General features: G+C 58.3%; 2 protein-coding genes and 1 long non-coding RNA gene across 3 annotated transcripts; 2 read left to right on the plus strand and 1 right to left on the minus strand.

The window, feature by feature from the left end:
• Nucleotides 1-6,433: 6,433 nt before the first annotated feature.
• Nucleotides 6,434-8,831, minus strand: LOC144308599 (uncharacterized). Its single transcript, XR_013375018.1, has 3 exons — nt 8,423-8,831; nt 7,331-7,454; nt 6,434-6,870 (listed from the first exon to the last, which is right to left on the minus strand). It is a non-coding gene; the product is annotated as an uncharacterized LOC144308599 (long non-coding RNA).
• Nucleotides 8,743-12,434, plus strand: LOC144308595 (melanoma-associated antigen 8-like). The gene is made up of 2 exons (XM_077889343.1): nt 8,743-8,891; nt 10,505-12,434. Exon 2 carries the CDS (start codon nt 10,797-10,799, stop codon nt 11,811-11,813), a length of 1,017 nt encoding a protein of 338 aa, XP_077745469.1. The 5' UTR covers nt 8,743-8,891; nt 10,505-10,796; the 3' UTR covers nt 11,814-12,434.
• LOC144308596 (melanoma-associated antigen 8-like) lies at nt 9,111-18,238 on the plus strand. Its single transcript, XM_077889344.1, has 3 exons — nt 9,111-9,129; nt 16,412-16,505; nt 16,668-18,238. The coding sequence occupies exon 3, from the start codon at nt 16,943-16,945 to the stop codon at nt 17,441-17,443; it is 501 nt and encodes a 166-aa protein (XP_077745470.1). The 5' UTR covers nt 9,111-9,129; nt 16,412-16,505; nt 16,668-16,942; the 3' UTR covers nt 17,444-18,238.
• Nucleotides 18,239-19,826: the final 1,588 nt, after the last annotated feature.

Consider the following 19,826-nt stretch of genomic DNA (forward strand, 5'->3'; position numbering starts at 1 on the left):
TTGCACCTAGGAAAACATGTGTGCCTGAATTATGTCCCCTAGTAAGAGAAGACAGTGGACTGTGCTCTGTGAGCTCACAGTGTGGTAACGAATCCCTTGGCTCCCGAGGCTTCTGTAGAAACAGCTTCATGCAGTTTCCTACACCCCCAGCTTCGTGCTGGCCATTCTCCAACTGTCAGGACCCAGCCCCTCAACCTTGTCCCTCAGTTTCTCTCACTGTGGGGGATAGGATGCTTGATCCTGCAAAGAGGAATGTGGGGGGAGGCATGCACTGTCCTCATGGGTGGTCTTGTCTCTCCAGCTCAGCCGCAGACTCCTGTGTATGTCCCAATTGGGCACCTGCAATTGTCCAGAGTGGTGGTACAGTCGGAGGGACCATAAAGTGGCCAAGGGGCCAAGAGCCCTGGGGTCAAAGGGGTAGAAATGTACTCTTTTTCTTTGCAACCCTGGATGGCACATTACATGCAGTCATTATGTCTGCTTCATGTCCTCCAATGTGAGATAGCTCCTTCGTATTTCCTGTTTTTTTTGAAACTTTATTACTTTCCCACAGCTGTTGTTGTTGTTTTTCTTTTTAAAGATTGATTGATTGTTTGATTGATTGAGAGAGAGAGAGAGAGAGAGAGAGAGAGAGAGAGGCAGAGGGAGAAGCAGGCTCCATGCAAGGAGCCCGACTTGGGATTCAATCCCAGGTCTCCAGGATCACACCCCGGGCACCAGATGGCACTAAACCGCTGTGCCACCGGGGCTGCCCTCCTATTGCTGTTGTAACAGATCACCACAAAGTTAGTGGTACAGCACAAATTCATTAATGGAACAACACAAATGTTGGAAGTCAGAAGCCCCAGAAGAGTCTCACTGGGCTAAAATCAAGCCATCAGCAGGGCTGTGATGCTTTGGGAAGTCTCCACGGAGAAATGTGTTTTCATGACTTTTCCAGCACCCAGAGGGTGACCACCATCTTTGGCTCAGAGACCCTTCCTCCATCTTCAACGCCAGCAATGGGCAGTTGAGTCTCTCACATGACCGTCTCCTTCCACATTTGGAGCATTGTATTTACATTGGGTCTACCTGGATTATCTTGAACAATCTCCCTATCTTCAGGTCAGGCAATTGGTAATTTCAATTCCATCTTCTGCGTTAATTCCACTTTGATGTGTAACTTAACATATTCCAGCTGTGAGCATTAGGATGCGGACATCTCTGGAAGGCCAGTGTTCTGCTTATATCTATGGCCTTGACATTTCTGAGGAGTACTGGTCCAGTTGTAGTAGAATGTCCCTCTGAGTGTGTCTGATGCCTTCTCACGAGAAGGCTGGCCTTTGGCATTATCAGGAAGGACAGCACCGACAGCAAGAGCCCTTCTCATTGCAAGTAAAGTATCTCCGATACCTCAAGATGCAGGAACAGTATGTGCAAAGGCAAGGAGCGCACCTGCATTCTGGAAATGGGGAGAAATCCTAGTGGTTGGAGTGTTTTGGGTTTGAAAGTAACCTTGCAAACCATCTTAGTTACCCTCCTTTCTACCTTCGCTAGGGAAGTCTTCTTATGGTCATATGTGAACATGGGTGTGCCCTCTGGAATCAATGGGCATGCGCTGTGTGAACTGGCTATCTGTAAAACCTTCTGTGGCCCAACCCAAACCCCAGGACACGTGAGTCCTTGACTGTAGCAACTTATAGATCGAAGCCAACAAGAAGGAAGAGCAGAGCATAAGGGTGAAGGCCATAGCTGCCTGCTGGCAGGAGAGAGTGTGCAGTCAGCCATAGTTGTTTGGAATCCTACTACGCTGACTTCTGCCAGAATACCAGGAGCACAAACCAGGGACTGGGGCTAGGGGTCTCCAGAGTCCCCGGTAAACTCAGTGGCTTACCTTGTCCATGAGCCAATAAGTAGAGCATGGACGGGAGCATTAAAACTTTGCCTGTTTGGATAGTTGTGGGGGTTAGAGATGCCAAGGGGGTTTAGGGACGAGAGGCTCCAAGGACCAAGACCTTGGAGCTGGCAGTTCTTTATTCATTCTCAACATGAGTAGTAAACATGTACCATGTGCCAGGTGCTGCTCAAAGCTCTAAGAATACAACATTGAACAGATTCGTTGCCTCTGTAGTGCTCATAGCCTAGCATGTGTAGCGGTGTACACTGAAGTGAATCATGAAATGAAGTGAAAGGTGAAGTGGGCTGAGTAGTTTTCAATGCTATGGAAACAAATCGAATCCACAGAGCTGAATACAGAGTGTTGGGGATGGGGTGGGAGGAGGGGTTGCAATTTAGGATTGGGTATTCATAGAAGGACTCATGGAAAAGGTGACATTGAGGGCGAGACCTGAGGATGTCCCAAGAGGACCACTAGCAGCGTGGCAAAAGCAAATGCCCAGGGAAGGACAACAGCATGCAGTAGCTCAGGGCTCTGCAACAGAGAGCAGGAGGCAGAGGTCTAGAGAGGCTAGTCTGGAGGGCCTGATCCTCCGAGCCTAGAGCAGCCTTGCACCAAGATCAGTGGCACGGGTACAGTGAACTGGCTTGTCAGATCCAGGATTTTATCCTAGCTTTCTGACTTGACCTAAGGGATAGGGAGCAAATGCAGATCTAAGCATCCAGGGGCCATTCTCCCAGGATAAAGGGAAAGGCAGGCACCATTGGCTTGGAATAGGCAAGGCTGCTGGGCAGTGTTGTGGCATCACTGTGGTAGGCAGGGAAATGGTGCCTTTCTTGAGCAGACTGGATGCAAAACAAAGCAAACACGTTCCTGCAGATGCCCAGAGCTCTCGCCACAGAGCAGACCCTGTGCCTTCTTCTCCTGAAGAGAGCTGTATTTCCTGTCACTATACGTTCACCCCAGTTGGAGGCCAGAAGCAAGTTCAACTTTCTCGGGAGAACATTACTCCTCGGTGGTACTGTGTGCTTCTTAGTGCTTTCTAACAGAAGGCATGCCACTTCTGGCTCTTCCAGTGTGTGTGTTTTTTTTTTAAAGATTTTATTCACTTATTTATGACATACAGAGAGAGAGACAGAGGCTGAGAAACAGGCAGAGGGAGAAGCAGGCTCCCCACAGAGATCCTGATACTGGACTCAATCCCAGGACCCCAGGATCATGACCTGGGCCGAAGGCAGACGCTTAACCACTGAGCAACTCAGGGGCCCCTACAGTCTTTGCTTTAAAATCTAGTCTGTCTGGGGGCACCTGGGTGGCTCAGTGGTTGAGCATCTGCCTTTGGCTCAGGTCTTGATCCCATTGTCCCGGGATCAAGCCCCACATCAGGCTCCCTGCAGGGAGCCTGCTTCTCCCTCTGCCTGTGTCTCTGCCTCTCTCTCTGTCTCTCCTTAATAAATAAATAAATAAATAAATAAATAATATCTTTTAAAAAATCTAGTCTGTCTGATATAAAGATTGCCAGCCCAGCTTTCATTTTATGTCCGTTAGCATGATAAATCTTTCTCCACCTCCTCACTTTAAATCTGGAGGTGTCTTTGGGCCTAAAATGAGTCTCTTGCAGGCAGCGTATCAATGGTCCTTACTTTTTTATCCAACCTGATACCCTATAACTTTTGATTGGGGCTTTTAAAAACGATTTTATTTATTTATTCATTAGACGCACATACAGAGAGAGAGAGGCAGAGACACAGGCAGACGGAGAAGCAGGCTCCATGCAGGGAGCCCCACATGGGACTCGATCCCGGGTTTTCCAGGATCACGCCCTGGGCTGAAGGCAGGCGCTAAACCGCTAGGCCACCCGGGCTGCCCTATGTCACTAATTCTATCTTCTGCCTCAATTATCCGAGCAGTCAGAGCCTCCATTTTTTTTTTTTTGCGCCTCCATTTTTTAATGCTTCTCATTGATAGCCTTTTTGAAATTTCAACTTGATTAGATTTTAGTTCTTTTATTTCTCCAGAAAGGCTTTGTCTAGTGTCTTTGATGCTTTATTCAAGCCCCGATAGTATCTTTATAATCATTATTCTGAACTTTAGTTCTACCATGTTACTTATGTCCATACTCATTAGGTTCCTGGCATTCAGTACTGCCTTTGGTTCTCTTTTATGAGATGAGGTTTTTTCCATCTGTGCAGAGAAGAATCGATGAATGAGAGAACAAAATACTGAAATGGCAACAATGTCCCCAGAGAAATATACACTACACAAATCACAAGAGACCCAGAACTGAAAAGAAAAATTAAAAAGAGAGAATATAATCAGACAGGTGAAGAGAATAGAGTAATACACTGGATCCTGTGTGTATTTTGGTCCGTTTGTTAGAAAACTAAATCCCAAAATTGTAACAAAAGGAAAACTTTTATAGGTACTAAACAAATTGAATAGAATACAAGGAAAGGATAGAATGCAATTGTAAAAATGAAAATTAGAAGAGAAAAAAAGAAGAAATATCAACAGACAGGTGAAGAAAACAGAGCAATACACTATATTCTGAGTGTATTTCCTTCGGTTAGAGGAAACTACATCTCAAAATTGTGAAGAAGGGCAGCCCCGGCAGCTCAGCGGTCTTCTCCCTCTGCCTGGGTCTCTGCCTCCCTCTCTCTGTGTCTGTCATGAATAAATAAACAACAAAATTAAAAAAAAAAAAAAGATGGCTTCAAAATTGTAAAGAAAAAAACCTTGCATATATATTATATATATTAAATACATTGACAGGATAGAATGTAACTGTAAAGATGAAAATTTAGAAAGACCTTATTTTTTTATTTTTTATAAATTTATTTTTTATTGGTGTTCAATTTGTCAACATATAGAATAACACCCAGTGCTCATCCCATCAAGTGCCCCCCTCAGTGCCCGTCACCCAGTCACCCCCACCCCCTGCCTACCTCCCCTTCCACCACCCCTAGTTCGTTTCCCAGAGTTAGGGGTCTTTGTCTCATTCATTTGGGGGATACAAAAAATAAGTGGGAAATATCAGAAAGGGAGACAGAACATAGAAAGAACTTAACAAGAAAGAAACAAAGAAGGAGAAAAAAAAAAGCGATTTTGATGAGACAGGTGAAGAAAACAGAATCATATACCGTACACTACGTGTATTTTGGTCTGGTGGAAGAAACTGCACCGCAAGGGTGTAAAGAAAAAAAAAAAAAAACTTACACAAATAAAATTAAAAACAATGGAAGGATAGCATGTAACTGTAAGAATGAAAACTAAAAAATATTTCCTAAAAGTTTGATAAAATAAGAAATTGGTTGCAAAAGGAAAGCGAAAAAAAAATAAATAAATAAAATGGAAAGACCAAAGAATCATGGGGGAAAACGCTATGAATTGTATATGTTATATTCCCCTAGCGCTGGAGTTTTGCGGTTCTCAGTGTTCGGTAAAGTTGGTCTGGGCCGCATGCTCTTGCTGACTTTCTGGGGGAGGGACCTGTTGCGCTGATTCTCAGGGGTCTTTGCCCCGAGTGGGCGTGCACCGCCCTTGCCAGGGGGCCAGGCTAAGTAATCTGGTCCGGATTGCTCTCTGTGGATTTTGTTCCGTGAAGGCCTTGCAGGCCTCTTTAGAGGCTGAGAGCGAAAGTGGTGGCCTCCTCATCCCCAGCCCCAGGGCCGAAAGCTCAGGGTCCCGCTCCTTAGCGCACCCCCAGTGAAAGGCAACCCATCACTCCTGTCTCCCTGGTACCGGACCGCACACTGTGCTCACCCAGCCTGTGACCAAGCATTTCCATCTCAGGCACGGACCCTGCTTCGCCTTCCAAACCCTGCGGATTCCTGCTGTGTGGGCATGTGCGCTGCTCCTCCCCAGGGGGAGCAAGGGGGGGCTTGCCGGTTCTGCCGCCTGCTGGGCTCCTGCTCGGAGAGCCTTCGCGCTGAGGGTGCTGGGACCCACTGACCCTGCTGGGTTCCAGGGCTACGGCCACCACTGGCCAAGAGCCCGCTGCAGCCGGCTTCCCTGCTCCGATGTCTGGGAGCTCTGCTGCACTCAGGCACTGTCAGTGTTCCTGTGACCCCGGGGGATCCTGAGACCACGCTGTCCCACCTAGGATTCTGCACCCGCTTCACTGTCTGAGCACCGGGCAGGCAGGGCCGTCCCTCACCGGAGCGGACTTCTAAAGGTCCGGATTCTGCGCTCTCTGCTGCTCCATCACTCTCTGGTGGAGGCTGCTGGAGCTCGCCCCCTTTTGGCTCCCCCGTATCTTCCCATGTATCGCCTCCCTTTTGCCCCCCCCCCCCCCCCCCCCCCGCCCATCTTCCCATGTATCGCTTCCATTTCACTTCTCCACACCTCCTGTCTTGCAGAAACTGGATGCTTTTCTCTTTGTAGAGTTGCAGCTATTCTTTTTGTAGATCTCCGGTTCAGTTCTCAGAGGTTCAGAATGATTTAGTAGCTGTCTCGCTGAATTCCGGGGACCAGAGGAACTTAGGTCTCTCAACTCCTCGGCCACTTTGGACTCCCACCTCCCCCCCCCCACCCCCACCCCACCGCCCTGTGGTCTCATTCGGCCAAATGGTTGGGGAGAAGTCATCATCTTAGCAAAACTCCTTCAAACTAAAGAAAAATATGGGCATTGTTTTCAATTAAATGTCCCACGCTAGTGCTCCTGGATGTAAATGCTAGAGGAGAAATCCACCTTGAAAGAACGCTTAAGCCAAAAGCACTCATATAGCAGCAAATATCCTGAATAAGTATATGCATATTCAAAATCGTAGTGAACGAAACGGACGAGAGGCGGTGCCCAGTGAACAGAAATCTGCCTTAACGTCAGAAAAATCTTTCAACTGTATTTGGGCAGCCCTGGTGGCGCAGCGGTTTGGCGCTGCCTGCAGTCTGGAGTGTGATCCTGGAGACCTGGGATCGGGTCCCACGTTGGGCTCCCAGCATGGAGCCTGCTTCTCCCTCTCCCTCTGCCTGTGTCTCTGCCTCTCTCTCTGTGTCTATGAGTAAATAAATAAAATCCTTAAAAAAAAAAAAAGAAAAATCTTTCAACTGTATTTATCTACATTGACAAAATAATGGAACTAAAAACATCTGATCACGACTGGGTATAGAAGACTCCTTTGTTTTTTTTGTTTTTGTTTTAATTTTTATTTATTTATTTATGATAGTCACAGAGAGAGAGAGAGGCAGAGACACAGGCAGAGGGAGAAGCAGGCTCCATGCACCGGGAGCCCGACGTGGGATTCGATCCCGGGTCTCCAGGATCACGCCCTGGGCCAAAGGCAGGCGCCATACCGCTGCACCACCCAGGGATCCCTAGAAGACTCCTTTGAAAGAAATTCAGCACTAGCTAATGGAAAAAGCTTCTATCAGAATACGATGAGGAAGGAATTTCCGTTTTCATTTCTGTGCAACTAAAACCTCACTTAAAAAAAAAAGGAAGTCTTGGGCAGATACTTGGTCCTGGAGAGCCTGGATCGAGTCCCGCATCGGGCTCCCTGCGTGGAGCCTGCTTCTCCTTCTGCCTGTGTTGCTGCCTCTCTGTCTCTCTCTGTGTGTCTCATGAGTAAAGAAATAAAACCTTAAAAAAAAAAAAAAGAAAAAAAAAAGAAAGAAATGAAAGTCTTGAAAAACACACACAGAATAAACAACGTCCGAACAATAAATGAGGAGAAAGCCTTGGGGGACCCTGAAGACTGCTGAGCTGGATATTGAGTCTGGGTTGGGGATGCAGGGAACATCAGGGATGTGGGGAGGGAATGCAGCCTGCATCAATGCAGATGACAGGATTGATAGGCGGAGCAATTTCCAACTTCTGCTTCTGCTTCCCAGCATAAATCTGAGGCAAGGCCTCAGAGTACACATGACATTAGCCCTGGGGTGCTAAGAGGACACGGGGAAAGACAGGATGATTGAGGCATTGGACTCTAGAGTCTATGCAAATAAACCCCTGAAATCATCTTAGTGGCAAGGAATGCCCCTTAAAAAAATCACTTAAGTAGAATATACAGAATCAACCTGAAATAGAGTAGGGAGTATCAAAGCAATTCACACAGTAAGAAAAGGTATTTTTGATAAAGTATATATATAGTCTACACCTATATAAATACATATACAAACGCATGTATAACGGGAACACACACGCACATACGTGTGTCGCTGTCCGTATTTAGGTGATATGTACGTACATTTGCATACCAGCACCTATAATCTGCACACCTTATACATACGCGTGCACAGGACACACGCTAGGTAGAGAGGGACGGTGTGTTTCTCCCGATGACGCAGCATGTCAGGGGAAAACTCCCTGCAGTGGGCCCCGCAATACGGGACACCCCTAGACACCCTTGCAGCTGCTCGGCCGCCCCCAGGAAAGTAAACCTTTCACACGATGTCCCTAAAGTCTGGCTGCTGGCCAAGGGACCCCGTGGGAAGGGGCGCTTCCTCCCGGCCCCTGCCCCTGCCCCTGCCCCGGGGCTATGGGCGCTGCGGCTGCACAGCAGGCCTGTGTCCTGATGAGGGCCTCCTGGGTGAGGACTGAGAGCCGACCTGTGCCAGGACGCTGGGGGCCGCCGAACCCTGCTGTGCCCCTGCCGGCAGCCCTGGGCCACCCCGGGACCTGCAGAGCCGGTGGGGCCCGAGCCGCAGCAACCATCCCTCGGGCGCTCAGGGACGACACGTCGGGGCCTGAGAGGCTCGGTGTAAGGGGCACCGACTGAGGTCTGCAGAGACCCGAGGCCGCAGCCCGCCCGAGTCCAGGGCAGGAGCCCGGGGAGGACAGGGGGCCCCCGCCTTGCCAGCCGGCGCGCTTCCCTCCTCCCACCCTAGCCTGGAACTCATCTCAACCCAACGTGCTGTTAGCTGTGGGGACCCCTGGCAACGGGGTCAGGACGTGATGTGACGTGGGCCGACCTCTGCGTCAGAATTGAGAGAGAGCAGAAGGCCTCCGGTGCGGGGGGTCGCACTGGGGTCCCCTGGAAGGAGGCCAGGCCCGGGCCGGCGGCAGCCAGGGGAGCAGGTAGCCCCGGGAGGGGGCTCGGAGGGCGGGGGAGGGGCCCCGGAGGGCGGCGGGGGGGGGGGGGGGGGGGGAGGGGGGAGGGGGGAGCGGGGAGGGGGCCTGCCGGGAACCCCGAGAGAGGACCATGACCGGGGGAAGGCGGGGCCGCGGCGTCGAGCTGAGGCCTGGATGCCGGGGCCTGGGGCAGTGGCCTCGGGTCCCCGGAGGCAGGACGGGCCCCGGCCCTCCCCGGAGCGGGGTGAGGACCTGAGGGAGAACTGCGGGGGTCCCCCGGGGTCCCCCACCCCACCATCATGCCTCAACCCACGGCCCGCCCTCCCCGAGAGAGAGAGAGGCACTGGGCCCCCGCCTCGGGGCTGGGGGGCCGCCCTGGGGAGGCCGGACACACGCGGCCACCGGGGAAATGCGCCTCGGGGGGTGGGGGTGGGGACCCGAGCCCAGGGAGCTCAGGAGCCCATCCGGAGGGAGGTTGGCCAGGGCCTGAGGGGGGGAGGGGCACAGGGAGTGCCTGTGGGGGCGGGGGCCCTGGAGCCCAGGACAGAGGGGACCTGGCAGGAGGTCGCCAGGGATGGGAGGCCTGGGAGGCCCCCTGGGCAGGCTGGGGACCTGCCTTCGGGCGGGCCGCCGGGCGGCCAGACTTCCACATCCGGGTCTCCCGAGAGACTGGGGGCCCTTGGCGTCAGGAGCACGGCCTCCCTGAGGGGGCAGACGGTGGACCCCCGCCCACCCTACATTGAAGGGGTGAGGGGCCCCCAAGGCAGCCCTCAGGCCCAGGAGGGGATGGCCCCGAAATCTGGGTGCCCCTCCCTGGCAGCCCTGGGAAGAGAACCCGGGGTGTGGCCTATCCCGCGGAGACCCTCCTCCTCTCCAGATCTCTGGGCTCAGGGAGGGGAGGGCCTGGGTCTGAGGGTCTGCACTCAGGTCAGCAGAGGAGGCAGGTGCCCTGCCCTGCCCTGCCCTGCCCTGCCCTGCCCTGCCCTGGTCCAGGCCCTGGCGGGGGTCGAGGTGAGAAATGAGGGGATGCCTTCCTCAGCAGGATCCCTGGGGACCAGGCCGCCCCGGCCGCTCGTGTGGGCCATGGGGAGAGGCGGGACGGGTGGGCCGACTGATTTCTCTGGACTTTGGCTGGTTGCGGGGTCGGGGTAGGGGCCCTTGCAAGGAAGGTGCAAGGAGGGTGGCCTCAGGGCCAGCCGGAGAGTCTTCCCACGCCTTGCGTGGGGTCCAGGTGAAGAGCGAGAGGCGCCCCATCCTGGCCCAGAGGGAAGCTTGAGTTGGGCCATTCCTCCCCTGGTGCGTGATCCATGATCCGTGATCCCTTATTTGACGGCACAGGATGAACCCCCAGAGACCTTTGGCAGGCCTGCCCAGAGCCGGTCCCCTGGCTTCCTCATGGGGAGGGTCGGGGCAGCCTGGTCTTGTGGGGACACTTTGGCCTCAGGACCGCAGACAGAGGCCTGGGTCCCAGGCCCTGCCAAGGGCACTGGCAGGCCAAGGAGGGGACTTGGACTGCTGGGGGCCTCCCAGAGTGCGAGCCAACCTTCCTGTGTGCACTGGGGGCCCAGGGCTGGGCTGGCAGTCTGCACCCTGAGGTGCCCCCTGCTTCCCTCCTGCAGGGGCTCCAAGAACTGGCAGCACAGCAGAGGCCTTGGTCGCCGGCAGGAGGCCCTCAGGTCACAGAGTGAAGGAGGCATAGCAGGTCTGTGTCGCTGGGCCTGGTGAGGTCCACGTTGTCTCCGAGCCTGGTGCCAGGGGCTCAACTCGCCCAGCCCAACACACAGGGGACTCCTTGTGTAGCCAATCCTGATGCGGCCCGCTCTCTGCCCTGGCACGGGGCCTCTCTTGGCCCAACTGCACCCCGACCAGCCATCCCACCGCTGTCTTCAGCTTTAGCTCCACGCCCACACCATGCCCCTGAGGCACACGAGTCAGCTCTGGAAGCTGGAAGAAGACCCGGGAGAAGCCCAGGGCCTGGTCAATGCCCAGCTGCCAGAGGCTGAGGATGAAGACGAAGTTTCATCTCCCCCCTACCTGTGTTCCTCTTCCTCCTCCTCCCCCTCCTCCTCCTCCTCCTCTTGCTCCTCCCCTTCCTTGTCCAGCTCTGGCCTGTTCTTTGTGCCCCCAGAGGAGGGGTCTGAGACTGCCTGGAGTCCTCCCCAGAGCCCTCAGAGTGCCGGGCCCTCCCCCAGTGGCAGGGCACCCAGTGGCTGGAGCCAGGTGGAGTTTGCTGGCCCCAGTGGCCCAGAGGAGGAGATCTGGAACCCCTGGGAGGTGCCCGAATATGCGCAGCCCTCTGCCCAAGGAGGAGACACAATGCTCATGAGTGGGGCTGACCTGGTGGGGTTCCTGCTCCGCAAGTATCTCAACAAGCAGCCCACCAGCCAGGCAGAGGTGCTGGAGGTCCTCAGCCCAGATATGCAGGATGCCTGGCCCGAGATCTGGGGTCAAGCCTGTGAGTGCATGCAGCTGGTCTTTGGCGTGGAAGTGAAGGAAGTGGACCCCATCGCACACTCCTACGTCCTGGTCACCGTCCTGGGCCTCAGCTACGATGGGATGCTGAGCGGTGAGCAGGGCCTGCCCACGACCGGCCTCCTGGTGCTGCTCCTGGGGGTGATCCTCCTGGAGGGCGACCGTGCCCCCGAGCAGGAGGTGTGGGAAGCCCTGGGGGTCATGGGGGTGTTTGCCGGCAGGCAGCACGTCATCTATGGGGAGCCCAGGGAGCTCCTCACCCACGTCTGGGTGCAGGAAGGCTACGTGGAGTACCGGCAGGTGGCGGGCAGCAACCCTGCCCGCTACGAGTTCCTGTGGGGGCCCAGGGCCCACGAGGAAACCAGCAAGCTACGGGTCATGGAGTATGTGCTATGGGTTAATAGCCGGTGGCCGGTTTCCTCCCTGGCCCCGTTTGATGAGGAAGAGTGGGCCTGAGCCCCAGAGGCGGCCAGGCCCTTTCCAGCCTTTGGTGGGGTCGGCAGCTTCTCCCGCGGGATGGGCACGAAGGGAGGCATCCCTTCGGCTGCTTCTTCCCCGTGGGCGCCTCTGGGTCTCCCTGTGTGTGTTTGTGTGTTTGTTTGTGTGTTTGTGTTGGAGAAGACAGACCACTGGGCTTTCTAGGAGTGCAGGGCCAGGGCGGCTTGGGGGCAGAAAGCAGGGTGAAAAGCCACTCTGGGGGCCTGTTCTCTGCCGCGACCCGGAGATCGAGAGCTTGGTTAACATGAGGAGGCTCTTGCACATCGCTGCTCGGATTCGGGGGATTCATCAGCTTGGGAGGCTACGTGTGTCACTGACATTCCCCCCGCCCGGACCGCCGCAGCCGCCCCCCCCATCCCGAACTTCTGTACATCCCCCAGTTCAACAGTTAAGAGTTTCATCCTGTCCTGAAAACCAGCTGGCCAAAGTCCACCTTCGTCCCTGTGTGGGTCCCACCCGGATCCTCATCCCAGGCAGGGCATTGGGACAGAAATGGGTTGGGAAGCAGCAAGGACGGAGGGGTCAAAGGACGGGGTCGGGTCGTGCAGCCAATAAAAAGGAAAAGTCTTTTGTTCTGGCTTCCTGTGCCTCCTGGCCCGTTCATTCTGCAAGGGCCCAAGGAACCCGGACCGGTGTGCTCCGGCATGGGCGGGGGCCGCGGAAAGGGCGAGAAAGGGCCCGCCGGAGGCCAGGGGAGCCCTGCTGGCGGCTCCCTCACGGCCACACAGCGGCTGAGCTCTGCTCCCTGCAAGGCCCTGTGTGTGAGCAGTGAGGACACGAGGGGCCCGGGGCCACGCCGCCTTCGGGGACTGTGTAGAGGCCGCCGTCCGGCAGGGAGGTGGGGAGGGGTGTCCTGAGGCCTGCGACAGCCCCAAGGGGCGAAAGGGTGATGGGGGCGGCGGCTCCCGGGGGCAGGCTCTGCAGGGTCCAAGGCCCCGGGGCCCGGGGGGGGCTCTGTGGGCAGCGCGACTCCTCGTGTGCAGCTGAGGAGCGAGCAGCGGGCGGGGGACGGAGGCCGGCCTCCACTCTGCCTCCAGGTCGGGAAGCGGGGACCTGAGGCTTGTGGGGGGGAGGGGGGGGACACGCGCAGATTGCCTGGCGTGGCGGGAGGGCGGGCCCAGGCCGGCCAGAGTCCCTGACCTCCCAGCCTGAAGGAGGGCCCCGCCCACCTGCTCCCCCCCCCCCCCCCGACCCCCCAGCCTGGAGCCCATCTCCGCCGGACCCACCTGCTGGGAGCGCTGGGGACCCCCGGCACGGGGTCCGGATGTGAGGTGGGCCGACGTCCGCCTCGGAGGTCTGAGAGAGCGGAGGGCCTCGCGTGGGGGGTCGGATTGGGGTCCCCGCCGAGCGAAGGCGGGCAGGCCCGGGCTGGCGGCAGCCAGGCGAGCAGGTAGCCCCGGAGCGGCCCGGAGGGCGGCTGGAGGGGGCCTGTCGGGAATCCCGAGAACCCACGCGGGGGAAGGCGGGGCCGCGGCGTGGAGCTGAGGGGTGCCCGGAGGCAGGACGGGCCCGGGCCCTCCCGGAGCAGGGGTGAGGAGCTGAGGGAGAACTGCGGGGGTCCCCCACCCCACCTTCATGCCTCCACTCCTCCCGGAGAGATGGAGGCACTGGGCCCCCTCCTTGGGACTGGGGGGCGGCCCTGGGGAGGCCGGACACACGCGGCCACCCGGGAAATGCGCACTTGGGTTGTGGGGGTGGGGACAGGACCCCACGGAGCTCAGCATCCCCGTCGGAAGGGAGGTTTGCCGGGGCCTCAGGGGGACAGGGGCACAGGGGTTGCCTGTGGGGGCGGGGTGGGAGGGCAGGGACACAGGTGCACAGGACAGAGGGGACCCGGCGGAGGTCAGGGCCCACGCTAGAGGGGCCCCCGGGAAGCCGCGGAGGAGTGGGATGGGGCCAGATGGTGGCCGGGGGTGCTGCAAGCCTGGCACAGCCAGGTACCCGAGAGCCTGAGGCCTGGTGTGGTGGGAGCAGACGCTGAGGGGGGAGGGGAGGGAGGGTCCCGGGGCTAAGGGGAGGCGAGGGATGGACCCTGAGGGGGACAGAGGGGACCCGGCGGAGGTCAGGGCCCACGGTGAGCCCGGGAAGGCCGCGGGGGAGCGGGATGGGGCCGGATGGTGGCGGCGGGTGCGGCAGGCCTGGCACATCTGGGTACCCGAGAGCCTGAGTCCTGGTGTGGCGGGAGCAGACGCTGAGGGCTGAGGGGAGGGTCCCGGGGCTAAGGGGAGGCGAGGGATGGACCATTGACAGGGACAAAGAGGACCCCAGTAGAGGGTCGCCAGGGCTGTGAGGCCCCCGTGGGGATGGGTACCTGCTCTCACGTGGGAGTATGGGTGCTCAGACTTCCACATCCGGGCCTCCTGAGGCACTGGGGGCCCCTGGCGTCAGGAGCAGGGCCTAGGACACGTGGGCAGAGGGGAGGGCCCTGGGTGGTGCTGGGAATCCCGGTGAGGATGCAGAAGAGGCCCGGGGGACCCCGCACCCCAGCCCAGAGTCGGCCCGGGAAGGTCGTGGGGGGGGGGGATGGGAACACGTGGTGAGGCCCCACTTCTGCATCGGGACTCTGAGAGACCAGGGGGCTGGTGTTCAGAGCAGGGCCTCCCTGAGGGGGCAGACGGTGGGCCCAGGTCCTGCTGGGTTCCTGGCGAGGATGTCCATGAAGGACGGAGGGACCCCGCACCCCAGTCCACAGTCAGTCCCGGGAGGCAGGCCGAGTGGAGCCAAGCAGAGGCCTAGGCGCCCAGGGAGCCCCGCCAGCAGGGGTGGGGAAGAAGGGCCCAGGGAGCCTGTCCCCCGCCCCCCAGCTCAGCCCCCTCTGTGAGCCCTGGGAAGCCCCCAGGCTGGGTCATGGTCCTGATGGAAAGATGGTCACTCCCTGTCCCCGGTGGGGTCTGGGAGGAGGGGAGGGCCTGGGTGTGAGCGCCCTGGCCTCCCTCCGGTAGTCTGCCCGAGGGGCCCAGGGTCAGCTAGGGCTGGAGGCAAGGATCCCCGAGGGACTGAGACCCCCGAGGGAGTGGGTTCCCAGGGAGCCCGGAGCACCACGGCCCTGCCCCTGCTTCAGCCTCGGGAGGCTGCCGGGGGTTGGACGAGTCCCGAGCTGCGTGGTCGCTTGCTTATGTGACAGGGCCTCCCACACCTGTGGCGGTTGGGCTGGAGCACTGCCTCCAGGGTGTGGGCTGCGGTGGGGTCAGGTGGAGTGGGAGGCAATGGCCCACGTGTGGCTGGTGGCCAAGGCCAGGACTACAGGGGAACTGCAGCCCTAGGAACGCAGCCTAGAGTGGGTCCTGGGAGCCCCCAGGGCCCGAGGACCTCCTGGGGCGTGCCCTGGCTTGCCAGCCAAGTCTCCTAGAGCCTGGGGAATTGGAGGAAGGAGCAGGGCTGCAGACTGCCCAGAGCCGACCCGGGGCCTGAGGGGATTGAAGGTGAGGACCAGAGGGAGGACTGACGGACCCTGGGCCCCAGCACGTGCAGTCCAGGGAAGAAGGAGGCCCCTGTGCAAGATGAGCCCATGCTACGGTCCTGATGTCCACCTCTGAGTGTTAGGGCCTGAGGGCTTGTGCTTCAAAGTAGCAGGACCTCGGGGTTGCTTGGTGAGGGTGTGTGTGGAGGGTGTATGGCCAGCGGGGAGTCAGGGTGAGGACCTTGGGGACGTCCTGGCTGGCCCCACCTGGCCCATGAGCCAAGAAGCCAGTGCAGTGGAGTGGGGCCCTGCCCTCTGGGCAGCCCACGGAGGATGGGAGAGATCTGGCCCTCAGTGGAATGCTCACTTGTCCCTGGGGCGGGTGGGGGCAGGAAGGTGGACTGACCTGGGGTTGGTACGGTCTTGGTGTGAGGGGCACGTCTCCTCTATGGGAGGTTGGGGGCCCGGAGGAAGAGCAGGCCCTGGCAGGATAATGTTTCAGGGAGCGGAGGGCCTGGGCCTGAGGGTCTGGACTCAGGTCAGCAGAGGAGGCGGGTGCCCTGCCCTAGCCCTGGACCAGGCACTGGCGACAGTCGACGTGACATATGAGGGGATGCCTCCCACAGCAGGATCCCTAGGGACCAGGCCGCCCCAGCCGTTTGTGTGGGCCATGGGGAGAGGCGGGACAGGTGGCCCAACTGATTTCTCTGGACTTTGGCTGGTGGGGGGTCGTGGCAGGGGCCCTTGCAAGGAAGGTGCAAGGAGGGTAGCCTCAGGGCCAGCCGGAGAGTCTTCCCAGGCCTTGCGTGGGGTCCAGGTGAAGACCCAGAGGTGCCCCATCCCAGCCCAGATGGAAGCCAGAGCTGGCCCATCCCTTATGCATGATCCAGGAAGAATCCTGGAGACTTTGGCAGGTGTGGCCAAGGCTGGGCCCCTGGCTTCCTCCTGTGGAGTGTTGGGGACCTGTGATCTTGCAGGGACAGTTTGGCCAGAGAAGGACAGGGCCGGGGCAGTCTTTTGAGAGGCTAAGGAGGGGACTCCCCACCTTGACTGCAGGAGACCTCCCAGAGAATGTGGCAGCCGTCCTGTCCACACTGGGCCCCAGGGCTGGGCTGGCAGTCTGCACCCTGAGGACCCTCCTCCTTCCCTCCTGCAGGGACTTCAAGAACTGGCAGCGGAGGCCTTGGTCTGAGGCGGGGGTCCCTCAGGACACAGAGGTGAGGAGGCGCGAGCCAGAGCCACTTGGCCAGGTGAAGTGCACGCTCTCTCTGAGCCTGATGTCAGGGGTTCTCCCAGCCCAACACAGGGGAGCCCTCTGCAGGGGAGCCGGGCACGGCCCCCTGTCAGACCTGGTACCTCGGGGTGTCTTGGCCGGGCTGCCCCCTGACAAGCTCTCCCAACTCTGTCTTCAGGTTCAGCCCGAATCTGACACCATGCCCCTGAGGAATAGCAGCGAGCTTTGGAAGCAGGGAGAAGACCTAGAGGAGGCCCAGGGCCTGGGGATGCCCAGCTGTCTGGGGCTGAGGAGGAGGAGGAAGGGGAGGAGGAGGCTCCACCTTCCCCCTCTACCCCATCTCCCCCATACCACCTATCTCATCTCTCTCTATCCTCCTCCTCCTCCCCCTCCTCCTTCCCCTCCTCCTCCCCCTCCTCCTTGTCGTCTTGCCCTTCATTGTCCTTCTCTGGCATGGTCTTTGGCCCCCCAGAGGAGGGGTCTGCTACTCCCGCGGCCCTGAGTGCTCCCCAGAGCTCTCAGAGTGCCGACCGCTCCCCCAATGGTGGGGCAGCTGGTGGCCTTGGCCAGCCCGAGCCTCCTGGCCCCAGCGGCCCAGGGGAGGCGGGAGATGAGGAGCCCTTGGTGGAGGGCAGTTTCCGCATGAAGACGGCTGCCCTGGTGGTATTCCTGCTCCTCAAGTATCGCAACAAGCAGCCCACCAGCAAGGCAGAGATGCTGGAGGTCTTCACCCCAGAATACCAGGACGACTTCCCCGCCATCTTGAGCCAAGCGTCCATCTGCTTGCGGCTGGTCTTTGGCCTAGACGTGATTGAAGTGGATCCCAGGGAGCACTCCTACGTCCTCAACCCCATCCTGGGCCTCACCTGGGATGGGATGCTGAGCGATCAGTGGGGTATCCCCAAGACCAGCCTCCTGGGGCTGGTCCTGGGGTTGATCCTCCTGCAGGACTGATGTGTCTCCGAGGAGGTGTGGGAGGCTCTGGGGTTCACGGGGATGAAAGATGGCCAAGAGCAAATCGTCTGTGGGGAGCCTGGGGACCACCTCACCGTCTGTGTGCAGGAAGGCTACCTGGAGCACCGGCAGGTGGCAGGCAGCGACCCTGCCCGCTTTGAGTTCCTGTGGGGGCCCAGGTCCTCCGAGGAAACCAACAACCTTCAGGTCATGGACTTTATGCTCCAGGTCGGTAGCAAAAACCTGGGGTCCTCCCTGGTCCTGTGAGAACAGATTCTGAGATAAGGAAGAGGGAGCTGCAGCTCCAAGGGCAGCCAGGCCCTTTCCAATCTTTTGTGGGGCCGGTATGAAGGGAGGCCTTAGGGTGCTTCCTCCCGGTGTTGTCCTGTTGGGTGTGTAAAGAGAAAAGCCTGGGCGTTCTCAGGGGTTAAGGGCCAGGGCAAGTAGGGGGAAAGCAGGGCCAAGAGCCTCCCTGGGGGCCTGGGCTCTGCAATGACCCTGGCATCCAGAGCTTGGTTTCTTTGAGGAAGCTCCCCATGTTTGTTCCTTGGGACAGAAGGGTTCCCCAGCCCAGTGTGTGAGTGACACGCACCCCTTTGAGATCATACTTGCCAAGCTCAAGTGTTAGAGTTTTGTCATGTCCTGCATACAATTTGGGAGACCTTCCCTCCTTGTTTGGGTTCTGGATGAAATCACAGGGCAATGGCGTTGGAATCTGTTGGAAAGGCCAAGAGTGCAGCAGGCAAGTGCTGGAGTATGGAAATAGGAAAATAAACCTTGTTCACTTTTCATTTCTACCCCTGCCGTGTGCCATTTTTCCAAAGCAACGTCGATGTGCGCTCCTGCATTCACTTGGTTTTTCAGGAACGGGAGAGAAGGGTCCTAACGCCAGGGGAGCCCTGCTGGCAGCTCCCTCATGGCCACACTTCGGCTGAGCTCTGCTCCCTGCAAGGCTCTGCGTGTGAGCAGTGAGGACAAGAGGGGACCAGGGTCACGCCACCTTCAGGGACTGTGTCTAGCGGCGGGAATCCCCACGGGAATGCGGGGAGGGTGCCCTGAGACCTGCGCCAGCTTGCCAGCCCCGAGCTTTTCCTGGAATTGTGGGAGCTCTGTGTTGCCCCCAGAGGGGCAAGAAGCCTACCCCGGCGTCACGGCCATTGAATCCTATGTGGTCTTGGAGGGTCGTGTGCAGACAGCTCATTCTGCTCAGTTTCTCTTCGGTTCCCCTTGCTCTCCCATCCTGGGATATGTCACAGGAACAGCAAATTCTTAAGACAGGGGGTGTGGTGGTGGACGTTACAATAAGGCTGGACCTTCTCCCAACCACTAACGGTCCTCATTTGTCAGTGGTCCCGTGTGCCGGTCTCTCCTGAAATGGGACAGTAGCAGAGAATGGCAAGTGGCAGTGCATCAGGGGAAAGAGCACATTGTCAGCCCATGGAGATTTCTGAGGTTCCTGCCACAGTAATTGCAGCAAGGTGCTAGGATTGAGGAGGGATTGCTGCCCCTGAACCACCACAGCCAGGTGAGTGTGCAAAGTAGTGACCATCAGATGTGATCCTGCCTTGGAAGCACCCGCCCCACAGCCGGTGGATGCGTAGGGACATTCTGTAGACGAGCCTCTGTGCCCCACAGAGAGGCCCTGGTGGGCAGTCCTTCCTGCCACCTGACCCTTGGATCCCCGAGTCACGGCCATCAAACCCCTCATGCCCCGCACCAGGTTCCTTCGGGAGTCCGGCAGCCCGCTGCCCAGTGGCCGGGGCAGGATCTGGGACGTCCTGCTTCTGGGGCCCAGTCGGCAGCCCCCACAGCCTCTGCTGCCCACCCTGCCCTGTCTCTCCTGACCGTGGCCTCAGCCTGCAGACCTTGGGGCTTGGTCCTGTCTCCCCACTGCCAACTGCTCTCTCCCCAGTGCTGCTGCTCACAGGCACTCATCTTGCTCTGGCCGTCCCTCTCTGCCTACTTGTGCTCCCGGGGGTGCTGACCAGGGTTCTCTGGCGGTCCATGTCCTAGGGGCTGGTAAATGACACTCCTAGCCTGGTGACCCTGGCGACTGTGCCAAGTGGGTATTGTCAGAGAACTCCTGGGTTATAGCCATCGTTCTGTGAAGCTGGTGTCCTCGTGAAGGCCACTGCGAGGTTGGTTCTATGAGGCTAAGGCAGAGACGGGGTGTGTACCTATCAGCCATCCCCAGAGCCGCCGGGACCCTAGGGTCCCGAAAAGGGTACTTTGAGCAGAGGAAAGTGTAGTGGGTGATGGCAGTGGTGACCGGGATGCTCCCCCACACCCCACAGGCCCCCTGGCTCACATGAGGATTCTGTAAGAGCCGGGCAGGAGGGCCTTTGGGTCCCCAGGAGGCAGGCAGTGCAGAAGGTCAGTTACC

The sequence above is a fragment of the Canis aureus genome, chromosome X, assembly GCF_053574225.1.
Source record: "Canis aureus isolate CA01 chromosome X, VMU_Caureus_v.1.0, whole genome shotgun sequence".
Lineage (NCBI taxonomy): Eukaryota > Metazoa > Chordata > Mammalia > Carnivora > Canidae > Canis > Canis aureus.

What these genes read in the sequence shown, in the direction of transcription:
- LOC144308596 (XM_077889344.1), top strand. Translation starts at nt 16,943, where the DNA reads ATGGTCTTTGGCCCCCCAGAGGAGGGGTCTGCTACTCCCGCGGCCCTG.
- LOC144308595 (XM_077889343.1), top strand. Translation starts at nt 10,797, where the DNA reads ATGCCCCTGAGGCACACGAGTCAGCTCTGGAAGCTGGAAGAAGACCCG.